This window comes from Rhodamnia argentea, chromosome 1, assembly GCF_020921035.1.
Source record: "Rhodamnia argentea isolate NSW1041297 chromosome 1, ASM2092103v1, whole genome shotgun sequence".
NCBI classification, from domain to species: domain Eukaryota; kingdom Viridiplantae; phylum Streptophyta; class Magnoliopsida; order Myrtales; family Myrtaceae; genus Rhodamnia; species Rhodamnia argentea.
The window spans coordinates 15,442,654-15,461,315 of NC_063150.1; the positions used below are offsets into that span (position 1 = coordinate 15,442,654).

At 39.1% G+C, this 18,662-nt stretch overlaps 1 protein-coding gene and 1 pseudogene across 3 annotated transcripts; both read right to left on the minus strand.

Moving 5' to 3' along the window:
- Positions 1-833: 833 nt before the first annotated feature.
- Positions 834-4,661, minus strand: LOC115753280 (annotated as a pseudogene).
- LOC115753289 (eEF1A lysine and N-terminal methyltransferase) lies at positions 4,500-16,326 on the minus strand. Of its 3 annotated transcripts, none has more exons than XM_030691839.2 (16): positions 15,862-16,326; positions 14,712-14,813; positions 14,522-14,588; positions 14,049-14,230; positions 13,579-13,836; positions 12,681-12,764; positions 12,549-12,596; positions 12,399-12,460; positions 11,694-11,742; positions 8,747-9,002; positions 7,410-7,531; positions 7,084-7,164; positions 6,928-7,002; positions 5,379-5,575; positions 5,111-5,261; positions 4,500-4,932 (listed from the first exon to the last, which is right to left on the minus strand). In XM_030691839.2, exons 1-16 carry the CDS (start codon positions 16,243-16,245, stop codon positions 4,735-4,737), a joined length of 2,316 nt encoding a protein of 771 aa, XP_030547699.1. In that variant the 5' UTR covers positions 16,246-16,326; the 3' UTR covers positions 4,500-4,734. The 3 variants fall into 3 exon arrangements, with proteins under 3 accessions (XP_030547699.1, XP_030547700.1, XP_048138791.1); XM_030691840.2 differs by having other exon boundaries at positions 14,712-14,776; positions 15,862-15,991; XM_048282834.1 differs by lacking the exon at positions 15,862-16,326 and adding an exon at positions 15,204-15,329.
- Between the last annotated feature and the right edge of the window lie 2,336 nt (positions 16,327-18,662).

Below are 18,662 nucleotides of genomic sequence, written 5' to 3' on the forward strand. Positions count from 1 at the left end.
CATTTGTCATATGCTTTCGCTTTCGTGTATCTCTAAAATTGCAATCATGGTAAAATATTGGTTTATTTAATCATCAAGGACTCCCAAGCGCATGAGTTCTCTATAAATAGAATAGAAATAGATAATTGAGGGCTTGCTATTCAATAGTATAACATGGCTTATATACCCATGTCAACCAATATCCATATTTATAGATATCTTTCTATGATCTTATCTATCAAGATTCATCCGAATTTTTTGAATATGAATGAATATCAACTAGGTGAGTTACAAAAAGGTCATGCGGATATATAGAATCTCGATATTCTTTCTACATAGAGTGGGTTACCCGGGAGTCGAACCCAAAACTAGTTGGATGGAGTAGATAATTTCTTTGTTAAAATACGTAAAAAAAATCTCTCCACAAACCGTGCTTGCATTTTTCATTGCACACGGCTTTCCCTATGTATACATCGAAAACTCAGTGTCTTCCCTAGGAAAGACTCTAAAAAAAATGGAATACTCGGTCGATCAACCCTAACTTAAATCTTACTATAGAAATATTTCATAAAAAAAATGAATGTCTTTTTTTTTTGTTATCTCTTCTTTATTTAAGGATAATTTACATTTCCATGATCTCATAGCCAATCATTCATCGCCTTGGCGTAACATGAGTGGAAACAACTACCTCGAGAACAAAACTGTCTTCCATCCATTCTGCGCCATGCGTGCTTCCGAGATCCGATGACGTCAGTAGATTGCCCGTCCAGACTCCATTATTCCAGTCTCCAGATGCCCTGTCCCATGCAGAGATGAGGTCGAATCGAACCAGCCGAGCTTGGGTGAGAAGCTTTTCAATCAGCACCAACTAAGAAAGAGAGTCCTGATGCCATGAACCTCATAATGTTCTAGTATAGCACTGTCTTGAAGCAAGTTTTAGGTGGCTTCCTGACATGGGCTTTCCCTATGGAAATTAGGAATATGCAAAACAGAGAAGCGCCCACAAAGGTGGCGAGCTTGTAATCCCTATTGTCACTCTCTCCAAACGAGAATGCATAAGTGATAGGAGCCATGCAGCCAGAGAGTATGAAGGATAAAATGGCTACCATTGCGTGCAGGGGAAAGTGCTTTCTCTTTCCTAGTACCTCTTGGCATCGGTCTGCCTGCTCGGTACCTTGGCTGGCTTGCTCATTCTTCAACTCTCAAGTCCTGTTTGGACGAAGTTTCTATTGGCAAAGCAATTCTGGTAAACTTTAAAAGAAACCCGTCAAGTAATAACTATTATGTGGGAAGACATAAAGATCACTATGAGATGCCTGACATGGATAAAAGAGAATTACTCACGTTATGACCGAAAGAGAAGTCCTCAAAACAAATTAGCCAATCCCAAACCTAAGGTGTTCACTGCATTCATATATGAATAAGTTAGAGAAATGCGGGAAAAGTACACTAGAAGTGCCATAATTTTTGTACGGCGTTCACTTGAGTGCCATAACTTTCAAAACGTTTACTTAAGTGCCATAACTTTTAAAAATCGTTCACTTGAGTGCCATGTTGACGTGGTAGCCGGAAAAGCTGACGTGGCAGCTGGAAAAGTTCTTGTAGCATGCCGAAAAAGTTATTGTAGATGCTGGAAAGTTGACGTGGCACGCCGGAAAAGTTACTGTAGCACTCAAGTGAATGATTTTACTCCGACGTAGCACTCAAGTGAACGATTTTTGAAAGTTGTGGCACTTAAGTGAACGTTTTGAAAGTTATGGCACTCAAGTGAACGCCGTACACAAGTTATGGCACTTCTAGTGTACTTTTCCCGAGAAATGCAATAAACACAATCATAGCAGAACTATTTGAAAGTAAAGTAAACACAGAAACATAGTCTAACAGTTCGGTTAGGCACCCAAGAATAAAAAACATAGGTGTGAACCAGACAAAAAACTTTCACAAGGACTGAAAAATTGTAGGGCAACAAGCAATCAAATCGGTAATTTTGATCAGTGAAATCAAGCATCGCATGCAGCCTTCATACTAAGGCTCCATTTATTTCGTGAAAAATGTGGCATTTCTGGAAAATGTTTTTTAGAAAGTCGTTTTTCAGGAAAATGACGATATTTTTCGGTGTTTGGCTGAAATATGAAAACGAACTGGAATATTTTCTGCTGTTTGGTGAGAAAAATCAATTTTCACCGTATATGTCTTTTAATATTTTTTATTTTTTAAATCGATTTTTTAATTATTTTCTTTTATCTTTCTTCTCTTAGGTTTTTCTTTCTTATTTTGTTATTTTTCCTTTCTTCTTCGGGTGGTGAGCGCGGCCACAGCGATTGGCCTTGAGCGAGGCCGTGAGACTTGATCGAGCTCGAGATGGCGAGGCAAGCGATGATTTCGAGGGGAAAATGATTTCCCTATTTCATAAAACGAAATTTTGAGTAGAGAGAACGCGGATGGATAAAGAGGGAGAAAGGAAATTTTTTTCTATTTCAAAAAGTTACACAAGAGAGAAGCCTGAGATTGAGAGGAAAATGATTTCTCTTTCTCAAAAAAGGAAAACATTTTGCCAAGATTTAGAAGGATATTTTCCATTCACTAGAGAACTTTTTCGTTGACCACATATTTTCTACCCCAAATACCAGAAATCGGGGAAAATGTTTTATAAAAAAATATTTTTCGTGAAACAAACGGAGCCTAAATGTATTTCAGACTTCTGTCAAGTTGGAACACACCGAAAGGGTAAGTAGTTTAGAGCACATTACTCAATGGACGAAATTTGGGTACATACATGTCGAAGCACCAACTCCCGCTGCAAATGACACAACACCTAGACTTGTTATCGATTCTATCAAGCCACCGTAGACAATGCTCTTCAAAATATCCCATTAACGAGGTTGACGGACTTGAGCAACTTGTGGCTCTTCGGCTAGTGTCTGAGTTCCAATTTGTGGTGGTACTTCCACTTGTGCTTCAACATCACTCGTTTGTGTTGTTCCGGCAGCTGCCGCTTCTGCCATCCCTCTATCACCGACAACTATCATGTCATGCCATGTCATCTACTGCATTTGCGATCATACAGAGTCAAGATCAGAGACTTGAGCAATAAATAGGTGCAGAAAGGTTGCTCTTAGAAGTCTATATCCAGAGCATAAAGAGTGAGCAAAAACCCAGAAAAGTCGGTGAGTGGTGTCTTGCACCTTAAATGAATATCTCTTAAGAAAATAGTTTACGCAATCAGCTCTGGCAAGGCGAAGGAGCAGTAAGCATTAATCTTCTGTGAATAAGATGTACTACTGTCGCATGTAACCTTCTCTGTTAGTGAAGGAACCAAAAAGTACAGAAGTTATCCTTTCAGCAACAGGATCTCCTAAACGCGAACTTCATACTGATTCCAGCTACAAAGAAATTGAAGGAATTACGAATGGCATTCAGTAGAACCAACAAAAATATTCCAATACTCAAGCAGCACTCTTGGAAAGTGAATGATTACCCAAAATGCGCATGGCACTTTATTGTTTGTTTTGCAAACAAACTTCAACAAGAATTGCTAATGAGGCGTTGGATAAGTTGGTGAGACGCTTGAGCTTTAGACAATTAAATTGATGATATCTCAAATTTGACTCCCAGCGATCACTTCTTGAGGGACTTACTTAGTGGTATTGACAAAAACTCCCACCATCCCGAGGAATAGTCCATTGCATGTGAGAAACCTCGGTTAAAAAAAAAAAAAAACTTCAACAAGAATTGAATTAACCGACTTATGGTTTCTGATTCAAAAATTTCAACAAGAACGAGAGGCACGTGTTAAATAAAAGGTCAAGTAGTTTTTTTTTTTTAGTTGTAAAAAGGTCAACTTGTTTGACTTGTTTATTAAACTGCTGCAAACTGTCGAATAAATCTATTTATTGACTTGGCCCAAAAGTAGATTTCTCATGTCCGTTGACAACATTTCATACGATCGATGAAATCAATCAATGGAGAACATAACAAGGAGACTTACATGATCGGAAAATCAATGGAGATTCGGTCAAGATTACAGGGATTTGTTTCCTAACTACATTGATTATTCTCCTGATTAAATAAACTAAGTTTAAAAAATTCAAAAAAAATATGAAACTTACCTGTTCCTCAAAAACAGGCTTCCTATGGCACCCATACCAATGCAACCCGAGCTTGATCACAACATGTGCGAGCTTCTCAGTGTCCACGTTGGCCGGTTGGACCGGGTCAGTGACCCGGGTCCCAAGTCTGGATGTAGGAAGCGTAGTTCTGTAGCGAACAACAAATTGAGCACTAAGTCGCCGATGTACTCCAACTTCTCGTAGCAAAGCATCTTATCCACAAACGTATGATGAGTGATCGGATAAAAGTAATGTACGGATCAATTACGACATCCTTTTTGCCTCCTTGCAAAGGCAAAAAACTTAGGCACGAACGGACAATTTCACCTTAAACAACCCAGTCAGTCATAATCATGAAGAAGCTGCTTTGCAGGCTCGTAAACGACACACGACAATCTCTAGCTACCAGAGGACTCAGAATCTAGCAGTCCTTGCATATCAATCTGCTGATCAGTTCACTTTTCAGGAGGAACTAAAGCTCACTGTAGTATAGAAAATTGCGTATTAGGCAGATCTTGATACAGAAGCTCCCACAAAGGAACAATGGATGGAATTGGCCATCACTTACACCATCGGCAGCACCAAAATAAATTTTGACTTTCTTTTGAAAGCTACAAACAGAATAGAACATTTTGCCTCTGACAATTTACTTCAAGCGTGTAATTTTCTTGGACGTGTCTACAATGGCTTGTCTCATCTTTGGATGCCTGCAGAGCAACAACTTCTGAAGCTGATCAGCAGCTTCGGTAAACTGATTTTCCGTGATACCATCGTCTGTCTTCAGGGCAAAAAGAATCTCATTGACATCTTCTTCAAGTTGAAGGGAATAAAGGTGGTTGAAGACCTGCAAATATGCAACATAACCCGCACATCAGAATAATGACTATCTTTTGGCCAAAATACTGAAAAAGGAAGAAGAATAGCCACCATGTTCAGACAACATTAAGAGAATAATATTAAAGCAGAAAAAGCGATTATATTCGTTCTAGCATAAGTCAAGAACTGGAGTTCTACGTACTCACCGTTTTCAACCTTGAAATCACCATTTCCTTGATCTTTGTAGATCTAGAGACCAAATTCACAACAAACAGACCCTGCTTGGAAATGGAGCTCTTTGCGTCCTTTAGGAAAGGTTCTTCAATGAAATCAGCAGCAGGGCAGGACAACCCAGAGCTGCACCGGGTAATAAACAGCAATAAGTACAAATAAAAAGTTTAGAAAAGGTGAACATCACATTGCTTTCCACCCAATAACAAGTAATTCAAAGTACAATTCAGTATTCATACAAACCTTGGATCTTCAGAATCAACGTCAACAACCAGTATGTCAATTTCACTGCTGTTGTGGCTGTCTAGAAGGGATTCACTGTCAGAAGATAGAAGAGTCTTCAAATTCCCATTCTCCTTTCTATCAATCACAGCAGCCCCCACAGGTGCAACAGTACTTGCAACCCGTCTGACAAACTCAATCCCATCAGTGATATGTACCTACAATAGCATCAAAGTAGACAAGACTATGCTTAAAATACACCAGTTAAAATAAGATGCCTAAAAGGTCTACTCTACCTTGTGACATGTTGAGACAAGATACCAGAGTTACAGCAAAGGGAAAAAGTATGAAAGAACTCAGAGGAACCTTGAAAAGAATATGGGGGAACAACAGCCCACTTGGAGATTTTCATAGCGTAAAAGTCAAGAATTCACACATTAGTTTACTCATTCTGAGAATTTCTTTTTTGGATAAAACCACCACAAGTAATCGAACTTTTGCACATTTTGCAATAAAAAAACCTAAACTTTTTCTTTTTATGCAATTAAGTACCTCAACTTTTTGAATTATGCTCAATGTGAGGCCTCTGATAAATTAGGCTGGGTGTGACTTTCTTACTTAGCAAAATTTATGTGCTATTGCTGAATAGGATTGCCAACTCAATTTTAAATGAAAAATATTTTTGTTCTTTTTTTTTCCTTTCCTCTCCTTTTGTTTTTTTCTTTTTCTTTTCCTTTTCTTATACATGGTCTTCCTACTTCTTCGTTGTAGACCCTCCATTGATGCCACAGGTCGAGCTTGGACTCGTCGATGCAGCCACCGTGCAACTGCGCTTGGTGCCATCTCTGCCACCACCGGTGCCATCGTTGCTGTCACAGCCTTAGCTAGTGACTCTCTCTCCCTCCTTAACAGTCGACAGAGGTATCATGACCTCAAATTTGATAGGTTCCCTCAGAGCTAAGGCATGCTACCTCGGATCTGAAGTGCGCAGCCTGGATTTTTGGTGGTGGTGGAGATTGATGCTGGAGTTGGTGGTGCTGAGACTACTTGTTGGTGGCAATGAGGCGGATTTATGGAGATGATGGTGGATTATTGGTGGCGATGAGGTGGATCTATGGAGATGATGGTGGATTATTGGCGGCGAAAGTGGTGGTGACTCTAGAGTCTTTCACGGCAGTGTTTGTCAACGGTGACGGCGGCAGTAAAGAAATTGAATTCTTTTTTTCTTTTTTTTTTAAAAAGGAGTGCGTTAGAATATTAAGAGCAAAAGGAAACACAATACCATCTTACCATGGTGTATTATTGAAGAAAAAGTCGTTTAGCAAATAAAACCTAGCCACATTGTCACCAAAATTTTTTATGATAATTGCCAAAAGTAGAACAAAATGAAATACAATCAAAGGCTTCGTTCATCACAACTTGGAAATATGGTTTCTCACCCTTCCATCACTCTCTTCTATGTATACCACAGACAAAACACTATGTTTGGGAGGTGAAGTAGATAAGAGGGCAATGCCTCAAGACGAGTGAAAAGCTGAAGAACAGGAAAATGTTCATGGAGATGAATTACCTTCATCCGATCATTTTCAATGAAATCAAAGTACTCCTTTGCAAGACTAAAGACAAGGGAATCCAACTCTACAACCTGCATGTACAAGAAAATTCTGTTATTACCAGTGCTACAGAGCCATACAAGCATAATAAACGAGAATGAGCCATTGTTCACCTCAACATGTATGAAGGGCATAGTCCCGTGAAGAAACATAGGAAGTAGACCTGCTCCAAGACCTATAACTACTGCTCTAACCTGAGAGGAAAAAAGATCAAATATTTGCTCAATTTTTAAATCTGCAAGAAAACATCAGGAAAAAGATGATTTTATCCACTGTAGACCAAAGCATAGACTGCGCTATAGTTGATAGTCATGCATAAGTAGACTAAAAGTATGCATAAATTGCCTCCTCGTAGAAATGGGAGTCCAGCTCTCTGGACAGTTATCACCAGCTACTTCTAAATGAGTGAAAGGTGATAATTAGTATTGGCAGCACTTACTGTCCTTCCCGTGGATGACACCTTTTCCAAGTATGACGACACCAACATAAACCCTGATAAGATACCAGAGTGGTACAAACTTGCCAAATAGTCATGAGAGATCTTCAGGGTTTCTTGTGGCGCTACAACATGAAATGAATGAGACCAACTGAACAAGAGTAGCGAAAGATATTGGTGAGGTAAGAGCAATGAAAAATCTAGCATGCCAGTGTTTTGTGGCAAACGAAAAGCGAAAACAAGAATTTTTACCACTCCAAGAAGTAACTAATCCACTCATTGGTGCAAAGCACCAGAAGTTTTACTTCCACTTTGATCAAGTAGATTAGACATACACAACAGGAAATACGGCACCAAGAAAATCAATGATACACTGCCAAAAAAAGGATATTAAATTACTAATTTACTACTCCTACAAACAAAAGTAGTTGGTACATAAAACTTCGCGGCTCTATCCTCACCATTCTCAGCTCTTATGAAGTCTCACAGTGTTTATCAATAAAAAGAGAAAAAAATTGATGAAGCAGCAAAAGATGTTGCAGTTCTGCTCTCTCATTAGCCAAGTATTCACAGATTACTCGTCTATTACTCGTGTCTTTTTAGAATTCCTCCTCAAGTTGCAAAACCAAACCAACAGAGAAGAATGACCTCTAACACTACATAGACGGGTACTATAGGGATTTTCACACAGACAATAGCATATTCTATCTTATCCTAAGATTTCTCTCAACCATCCACAAACTACTTAAAAGGTATGCACTGATCATGACACTGCTAGTTTCTTTTATATGTTAGATACAGCATTTTGGTTGAGAGTGAAGAGATTAAGCAATCTATGTCCTTCGTATGCAAGGAGACTCATGTCTGATATTTCAGCAATTTTGTCCCCCTTCTTATTAACATTAAGGCCTGTTCTGTCAATTACCATTAGGTTCCAAATAATGACACATGGAAACACAGGTGACAACCAAATCAAGCAAATTATCTGGGAATCCAGTGAAAAATGGAAAGAAGAGGTATTGCCCGGAATATGAGTAATAGATTGACTGTAATTATTAGCATCAAAAGCACAAAAGTCACTTTGCCAATGCCTCCAAACCCTTTAATTATTGCCACTTTCCTCTTCCTTTGCAGTTCCTTACATATAGAACTCGCTAAACTTCTGCAACTCATGCATTTCCCAAGCCACTAAGATATCGCAAATCTTTTGTCAAAAACCAACAGATAATCACAGAATTCTTCAGAGACATAATTTTAAAATAAAAATGAAACCTTCAATAATGAGTTGTTAATATAGGCATTTGAAGTCCGGTATGGAAATTGTGCCTGCCACTTACTACCATTGGTTTTTCTCTGATTTCCCCTTTTTCTTGATTTGGAAGATGAAACTTTTCTCCTGTCAGTTTTACCACTACTTACGACGGTTGATCCCTCCCTGGTTAGCAGAGCCTCAGACTGCACCAAATCCTCATTCCTTTGAAAAATCATACGCCGGAATGTCAAGTCTCCATCAGGCAAGATGTGACTGACATCACCTTCAACATTACTGAAAACCACATCCTCTATGGTTATTCGTCCAGTCAAGGAAGATGTGACCTACAAATTTACAGCAAGAAATTATCTGAGGATCATACGTGGTACATTCGATTACATATTTTTGTATAAAAAAAGCCATGCTTAAAATGTGCAGCTTAGTTATGGTTGATAGTTTTTGGTTCATCCAAAGCATTTCTTGCATTTACAGCCCACATGCAGAAGTCACTGACGTTATACAGAAATGCTGTTTACAAAAGAATCATGCAGAACATTCTAGTGAGAAACTATTGTTGTAAAAAGTAAGGGCACTTATAATACTAGATTAGCTGAAAATTGATAAGACAGCTATGGAAGGACAGATCTACATGCAAACAATCTCAACAAATATGAGAACATGAAGATAACAGTTTTCCACACATAATGAAAATGGAAGTACAATGGTTCCATTATTTGCCCAACAATGATGGTCCTTTCTCAACTGCGTCTTTCAAATTCTTTAACTGAGAAACTATAGCAACCAGTTTGCCTATGTTACACGGATAATTTCAGATACTCTAAGAAGGTTAATAACTAAGACGGATTAACTTGTTATTACATTGAAATGAACACAGACCGTATGGAAATTCTACCATTAACATTAGGCGTGGTTGACTCCATCATTTATAAATAAACATTGCATGACCTTACATTTTCTGCTTTACAACGAGTAATTCTATCTTTGGATAAATAGATTTAGACAGCATATGCTAAATTCATTCATTGAAATTGAATACCAGAATGAGAAACAAAAATCCTGATCGGTCAAACTGGCATTCCATAGGGTAGGTTCTAGAGTCAGTGACAGAGCATGAGAAGATACTCCCAAGTCAGATGCCTTCACTCGCGTATCCCCTTGCATAAATTCATCATACAGACGACTAATGGACATCAATAACATTGTAGCGAACAAGAACATAAGTTTTTGGTTGGATCTGCTTGGCATGATTCAGTTTCAATTCTGCTAGAAAAACAGATTGTATCTTCATTATGTTTGAGAATATATGTGCTTCTCTTGAGGTCCACTATCGTCTCATTTGATTCTTAATTTGAATTTTCCGATCAAATTAAGGCTAAACAATACTATCTCTTTCCTCTTTAAAGAATGAGCATGAGTTAGGAGAAGTTATCATGTATTTTCATTGCATCATGTTCTGCTTTAAACTTTTTAATATTCCATTATGCGAGCTTCGTTCATCTTCATAATAAGCTTCAACATTATTGAGAGGCATTTTTTCTTCCAAATATAAGTTAACACTGTTAAGGGATAACTTCCAGATCCTGATGTATGCTTCTTTTTCAGCATACTAGTTTAAGGCCCATGTAATATCCTTTTTTTTTTTTTTATAATTATGTTACAGACTGTTATCAGTTAAACTATCAATTAGAATAGGATACTACTAATTTGTCTAATAAATAAAGTACGATGATAAAGACAATATTATTTCAATGGTGAACACATTTGTCAAAAAATTTCCAGACAGCATTACAGAAACTTCATCTGTAAGAAAGGAGGGCTTTCAGACTGCGCCAACTCTAAAAAAGGAGTTTAAGGGAGAGAGTAGTTAAGCATAAGTTAAGGTGAAGAAAAAAAAAAATTGGAGAAAGCAAAGGGTTCAAATATTTTCAAGTCCAGCAACGGAAGTCGGCATTTTCCTCAATGTGGCGGCAAAAGACACTCTGATTTGGGGCAAAGGGTAAGGAGATTGGACCCCTTTCACTATAACAAAATGAGTATATTAAAGGAGAGGAGATTTTTGGCCAAAAGAAAGGAGAGGTGGTTTCAGTTCGTCTTTCATCAATTGGCCAAAGGCCCTCCACAACTTACGCAGAGCATTCAGTAGTGAGATATGGCATGACCCTAACAAGTCCTTATTTATCACAGTGCACAGCTTTGGTGATTGTTGAGGTCGAATTGATTGGCCAATCACCCTGCTTTCTTCAGTGGTCATCACTGCCTTCTGATATACAGATACTTCCATTTTCGTAGGTAAAGATTAATTCACTATTAGGCATCAAGGGAGTGCCAACCCACATACCAAAGGAGCTCAAAGCAGGAAAAAAAAAAAAAAAAAGGAAAGAGAGGGGGCGGGCCGGTTTGGTGGAGCGGCAGAAGGAGGTGGGGCTCATTTACCAGACACGAATTACACAATGTCCATCAAAGCCTCTAATATGAAAATACTACCCTTTAGAAACAACCAAACAGGCTACGCAACAGCCAGCCAGCATAATTCTACAGGGCCCATACCAACCTAAAGTCACAGAAGGTGGAAGAAAATGGAAGAACGCCTATTCGCCCATTTGCAACATTCAAAAATTTCTGCTTCCTGTTATAGACTGACAAAATCTCATTAGTCCATCCATAAAAATCTTATTGATGGTCTTATCACTTTATCAGTCTCTGCAATGCAGAATTCTTGAAAGCACAACCGTCAGTCAAGAGGAAATCTAAGATCATGACGTTTCCTTAAAATGTCTTGAATTCAATTAGTTGTCTTGTTGACAACAAAATAATTACCTATTCTTTTGGGAAATTTCTCTTATGTCCATTTTTAGTGTTTCTTACTCTTCTTGTTGCACTTTGATTCTCCTTGCTCCAATCTTATACAGCTTTCTCAGTGATTCCATGTTTTATACCTCCTGTTTCATCTTTTCCCTTTCTCTTAAGCCAGTTCACAGTACCAATTTGATTGATGGACAGTTGAAGATAAGAACCTGGTGGACTAATTCTCTCTCCTTGATCGGGTCATCAACCATCATGAACCTGAATAAGAGACGAGAAGAATCTTAATTGACATAAAATCAATGCTTCTAGAATTAAATGAGCATCATCTAAACAATCTAAATGCCACTTATATAACTCCAGAAAGCCAGGAAACATGTTTTGTCTTCATGGAAGCAAAAAAATTCAAAGAAAGTTAGCAATGGAGTGTCCACCTGTTTCCAATCTGAAAGTTCAGACTTCAGCACTAAGAGCCAGAGCTTTTATGGATACACTACTCATATCATCTGTCTGTTGCAAACACTATACTGGGAAAAGATACTGCAAAACTGCATATCAACACCTAATATACTCAAGATGAATAAGGTACTTGATCAGATATTTAATCGTCAGGCCTTTTTACTAATACTGCAAAACTGCATGTCAACACCTAATACTCAAGATGAATAAGTTACTTGATCAGACACTTAATTGCCAGTCCTTTTTACTGATCTATTGAATTCGTGCCGATATTTTCACTTTCATTTGAGTGGCCAAAGCAAATACTATCACAATTACAGAATAACTAAAGTCACAGGAACATTGTCGGATATGTCATTGTAGTTCCATGCCTTATGGATGATGTGCTCCTAGAGTTAGAGTTTAGCTTACAGCTTCAAAAGGATTTGGAAATCCAAATAAAATGGGAGAAGTATTACGGTATTTGAGATCCATAATTGTTGGCAGGTTCCAACCGCTTGACCAGAGGAGACAAATCTTTCTGAAAACAATACCAGCCAAAAGTCATTAGCAACAGAAACCAAGACGCACATATATCTAGACAACTACACAAACGAAGCAAATAGTACCTGAATGTCATCCATGCTAGCATGCATATGACTGCTGTCCAGAAAAACCTAAAATTCATATCAAACAGTATATCAAGTGGAATGGTGACCCATCTAATTAAACTTCAGCAATATCAAATTCCGGAAAGGTACCATTATCAGGCGAGCTGCCTCTGCACTTTCAACTACCTTCCATTGACCTTCTTCTGAAGAGTAGAGCCACCCACGAGCCCGAGTCTGAAATTAACATTATGTCACATACTTTCAACAATTAAACAGACCCTAAAGCCCAAATTCCATCAAATGACCTGATCGACATTGATAAATTTATAATAGCTAGTCCAATATAAATTTAGAATAGAGTATCATATCTCAGGTAGAAGCTTATTCACATCACACTAAAAGCCTGCGTTTGGATTGTCTTGGAATCAATAATTTGGCAAACAAAATACCTGAACAAGCATGTCTGAAAGGACAAGATTTTTCTCTAAAGCATACTCAAAAGATATTCACATGGAAAAATGTATACAACATCTAGCTCAATAAATGTTATCTAATTGAGGCGAATACTTGCTGACCATCCATGATAGCACCCATTGCAAACTCTAGTGTTTTTCTTAAGATTAACGTTCAAGTGTCATCCACATAGTTCGGTTACAAACTGAATCAGAAACATATTGCTACTCTCAGAACAGAGAACCTGCACTAGGCAACCCATTACTTCCAAATACCATTAAGTTGAGGTTCCGACGGTTTGTCTTCTTTTAGTTTATTGCCCAACAAGAAAAAGGCACCTATTTCAGTGATGAACTAATGCTATTCCTTTCTGATGACTGGAAGTGTTGCAGCATCATAGCAATCAAACTAACTCAATCACACTTAATAGATTGCAAAAGACATGGATACGTTGACACACAACAAATACTACTTGAGTAGAAGTTACGCCTCAAATGAAGGTGTAGACTTGAATTTCATACAACGAGGACCACATGCACATGGGAAAGGCTCTATGTAGCCAAACATTTGGTAAGCAAGTTGAAGAAGTACCAACCTTAGGCACAATTATGACACCACAATGGCGCAAGAAGGTTTCGGATTGCTCTTGTGCATCAAGAAGTACGGCTCTGAAACTATATCGTGAGTTTTGACTGCTTAGAATAAGCTGTACACGACGTCCAGGATTGAGTTTATCCAGAGCACCTTTAGCTCCCAGTCGAAGATCCTCGAGAGAGTGCAACACATCAGAACCAGTGAGGTACTCTTCACGAATTCTATTCTCATTATCAAGTTCGTTATACATACCAGGAATCTGAAAATTCAATGAGAAGTTTCAATTTCTACAGTAACAGCATACTCTCTTATAATATCATAAAATCAAGTTACTTCCAAATAACAGGACAAAAGAGAAAACAGCAATGTCAACAAAGTTTTGTTATGTGTTCCCGTGCTACCACAGAACAATTACTCATGTCGACATAAAACACTTGTCCATCTTAAAGACACGTTAATCAGTTCCCTCACCTGGTTACTATTGCAGTCAAGTGACGAGCGATTAAAGGATGATGTTATTGGTTGTACCACAGCAGGACTCCCTTTGACAGCAATCACCATAAAGGTCTGAAGGCTGGATTTCTCACATGACTGGAGAGGTATGGCATGGATACTCATTATCCAGCCAAATCTCAACTTAGAGAAAAGCAACCCTGTAAAGAGAAAAATGGAAAAGAAGGTATTGAATTGAAATATCCCAACATCATAAACAAGTGAGAGATTTCATGTTCATCTTGCATCTCGTTCCTACATCAAGAAACCACTTAAAATTTGCTTTTCAGAAAAATCATCTCCTGCATGCCTAACCTATGCTGAGTAGGCACTCTAGTCTAGTTAACAACATATGACTATCAGTTACTAAATAGTACTAGTAAATTGAAAGAAAAGGGACATCGATCGCAATTAAGTCCTTACAACTTGACAAGATTTTGAAAAGATGTTACCTAGAACATGTGATTCTGCCAAGGTGAGACATATGAATTTTCCCCCTGATATGAGAACTCGTTTTACCTGGTGAAAACCAACGAAAGTTATCCCCTGAAATGTATATTTTATTGGAAAGTCTAACCTAAATTCCTTAAAAGCATACTGCAAATGCATGTATCTTAAAACATTCATCAATTGTATCAACACCTCTGATAAGTATTGATCTCCCAGCTTATACCCATGCTCTGGCTCCATTAAAGCATCCAATCCACCTTTATCAAGAACAATATCAAACGTTTCGTCTGAGAACTGGTGCAAATGCTAACGGTTAGAATCAACATAATGGTGGAACCCAAAACAAAACTGTAAGCATCTTTCTGAATGAAACGAGAATGTAAAAAGTCAAGAGCAGCATAATCAATCAGACAGAGAAACAAGAAAATGAAGTTGAAAACCAAACATGTTGATGAAAGATCCAACATACATGCACAGCAAAACTGAAGACTAGCATTAGTGCATTATCCATCCCCCTTGCTATAAAAAAATATATCACCCTTGCGGCAGCAAGCAAGGTCAACTAAGTGACTTCAAGTTGATGGATGATGATTCATGATCTAAAGTTACATAATCCAACCCCATGTGCTAACCCAAAGGCCAATGCACAGCAACGAAATAATGTGATGAGGGAATTGTATGGGCATGGGCATGTCTGTGGGTATGTACTATTATCCAAGTGACAGGCAAGCCCCTATAAAAGTGCTCCATTTAGCTTGATTCAGCTTACTCTCCCAGTGGCTCTTATTTGCCAATCCAATTCAACCATATATCTTACACTATATATGTCGAGCAAGCTAATGTACAGTTTCCCCACTCATATCTAGTGAAAATTATTTTTTGTACATAAATTAGCCTGATCAACATACTTAGAATAGAAAAAAGACAAATCACTTCAACAATAATATGTTGGATAAAATGAACAATTTTGTGAAAATAAATTCCTGAAAGCAAGTACAATCGGATTTCACCTCATTGATTATGAGTTATAGTAGTTATGCCTATAAAAGAAAACCCAGCCACAAATACTCCAAAAAATACACAGGTTTTGAAGCTTCCACTAGCTGATCATGGCCTGAATCCCAATGAACCATTCCTCTGGAGACATCCTAGGTCATATAAACTCGTACTGCACAAATCATCGCAAGAACGCCAGTAACACCATTTCAACGAACAATCCACGCGCGCACGTAAATTCACATTCAGAAACTCTGCGTGCACAGCCCATACACCCACGCGTAAAAGCGCCACACAAGTCGCATTATGCCTCCAAGAAAGAAATAGATAAACGAGGTCAACGAACCTGCATGCTGGTCATATCCATGACGCGCCACTTCATCGCAGGCCGATCGCGTACATTGCGACGAAGCATGTCGGAGATGACGACCTTGGAGAAGTCGATGTTCGTGACGGAGTGAAACCCGGCGTCGTAGAGTTGCTCGGAGAGGCGGGAGTTGCCGCAGCCGGGGACGAGTATCTGCGGCGGCGGCGGCGCGTGGGCGGGACCAGGGGCTGGGGCGAGGGCGGAGAGGAGGGGGTCCCTGAGCTGCGGCCACTCGGCGTACCACTCGAAGGAGTCGTCGCTGCCGCGGAGGGTGAAGAACTTGTCCCAGTTGTCCTTGCTGGTGAAGTCGGTGAGGGTTTGGAGCAGGTCTTGGCTCTGCGATTGCACCTTCTTCTTCCCCATCGACTCTCGAATCGGAGATGGCTGTGGAGCTTTCAGCAGGGCTTTAGAAGGGGACGAGCAAAATGGGTGAAGAATGTTATTGCATAATAGAATAATAGAGAGGAAGAGGGCCTGAGCAGAGTCCTCAGACTGCTTCGACTTAACCTACGGACTTAAACGATATATATATATATATATATATATATATATATATATATATACACACACGCGCGCGCATTGTCGAGTAGGGTCGTATAGTACCGTCCTACACCTGTGATAAATCATCGAAACTTCGACTCCTGCGTCGTCGATTTGTGCTTCGCATAATATCATGAACCGATTTGTCAACGGCGCAAAAATAATAAAGTACATTTTACATTTTGAAACTTTCGAACTTGTTGCTACTCAAGCCTTTTGTAAACAAATCTGCAGCTTGGTTTTCTATTCTGACATGCTCCAACTCAATTTCTTCTTGCAAGACTTTCTCTGTGATAAAATGATAATGCACCTACACATGCTTAGTTCTTGCATGAAAAACTGGATTCTTCACCAAACGTATTGTTGACAAGTTGTTGTAGTACAAGAGATACCATACTCTGTTGGCTGATGCAAGTCTTTCAATAATTGCATAAACCATGTGCTTTCTTGAGCTGCCGTCGCTGCTGCTCAGTAGACTGCTTCCGTGGTTAACAAAGACATCGTTGATTGTCTTTTGCTACACCAAGAAATTGCCCCGGACCCGAGCATGAAAACATACTCGGTAGTTGAACGTCGAGTATCATGGTTACCTACATAGTCAGCATCATAATAGCCAACTAGTTTGCAATCTCCACCTCTCTTGTACATAATACCATAGCCAAGCGTGCTCTTCACATATCTCGGGATTCGACGAACCGATTCCAAATGAGTCTTCTTTGGACTTTGCATGAAGCAACTCATCACACCAACTACAAAAGAAATATATGGTCTTGTTAAAGTTAAGTAGATAAAACTACCCACCAACTGCAGGTATAAGGTAGCATCTTCTAAATCTTTCCCTTCATGAGCACACGTTTTGGCATTTGGCTCCATTGGTGTTGAGATTGGCTTGCATTTAAGCATTACAAATTTCTTCAACAAATCTTTGGAATACTTTTGCTGATCGAGAAATATTCCTTTCTGAGTATAATCGACCTCTAAACCAAGAAAATGCTTGAGATGTCCAAGTTCTTTCATCCGAAAGTGAACTGACAAATTCTCCTTGATTTGGAGAATTTCTTCTTCACAATCTCCTGTGATGATTAAATCATCCACATACACTAGCAAAATAGCTAGCTTCCCTCCTTTAGCTTTGACAAACAAGTTAGAATCCGCAGATGTCACCGAATAACCACTATGAGTAAGAAATTCGGCAATCTTATCATACCAAGCCCTTGGTGCTTGTTTCAACCCATAAAGGGCCTTCCGGAGCTTACACACATACTCGGGATGATCTTGACTACGAAAGCCCATCGATTGGCTCATGTAGATCTACTGATCTAGCTCCCCATGCAAAAATGCATTCGTCACGTCCATTTGCCACAAGTTCCAACTTTTGCTCGTTGCAAATGCCGGTAAGACTTGTACAGTTGTAAACTTTGCAACTGGACAAATGTTTCATCATAGTCTAGTCCATATTGTTGAGAGAACCCTCGGGCTACCAGACGAACCTTGTGCCTCTCTATTGATCCATCTATGCGGCGCTTTATCTTGTACACCCATTTGCAAGAAATAGGCTTCATATCTCTTGGCTTTGGTGCGAGCTCCCAAGTCTGATTTCGCTCTAATGCGGCAATTTCCTCTTCCATAGCTTTAATCCACTCCGGACTCTGAGACGCTTCCTCAAATGTCTCTGGTTCTTTTGCATTTGCTTCTTCTACTATGGCGGCATTAGCATACTTGGGATTTGGCTTTCTAGCTCTTGTTGATCTTCTAAGTGCGGTTGATGTACCCGCTCCACTTGGCTCATCTTCTTCGCTTGGCCTTTGGTATACACCTGTTTGCCAAGGATTTTGAGCTATGCCTTCTTCAACATCTCCATCGTTTGCAACCTCTGTTTCACTTGAACTCAACTAAAATTGAGAAATTTCTAACACTTCCTTAAAAACATGTGAGTCTGGTAGTACTTCCTTGTTTGAGGACCACCATGAGGAAGTGTCATCAAACACCACATTCCGAGGTGTGTAGCATTTCCCGGTTGTTGGATCGTAACATTGCCACCCTTTCCTTTGAGTATCGTATCCTATAAAGATACACCTAACGACCTTTTTCTCCATCTTGCTACATAAGTGGTCGGGTACAAATACATAGCAAACATATCCAAAAACTCAAAAATGACCAACAGCAGGCTTCATGTTCTATATTTTTTCAAAAGGTGAAAGGAAGCATAAATTTTGTTGAGGAAGCCGATTGGTCATGAA

Coding starts and splice junctions, on each gene's coding strand:
- LOC115753289 (XM_030691839.2), bottom strand. CDS start 16,245: ATGGGGAAGAAGAAGGTGCAATCGCAGAGCCAAGACCTGCTCCAAACC. Junction 7,165..7,409: donor TGTCATCCACGGGAAGGACA/GTAAGTGCTGCC, acceptor TTTTCCTCTCAG/GTTAGAGCAGTAGTTATAGG. Junction 4,933..5,110: donor TGATTTCAAGGTTGAAAACG/GTGAGTACGTAG, acceptor GCATATTTGCAG/GTCTTCAACCACCTTTATTC.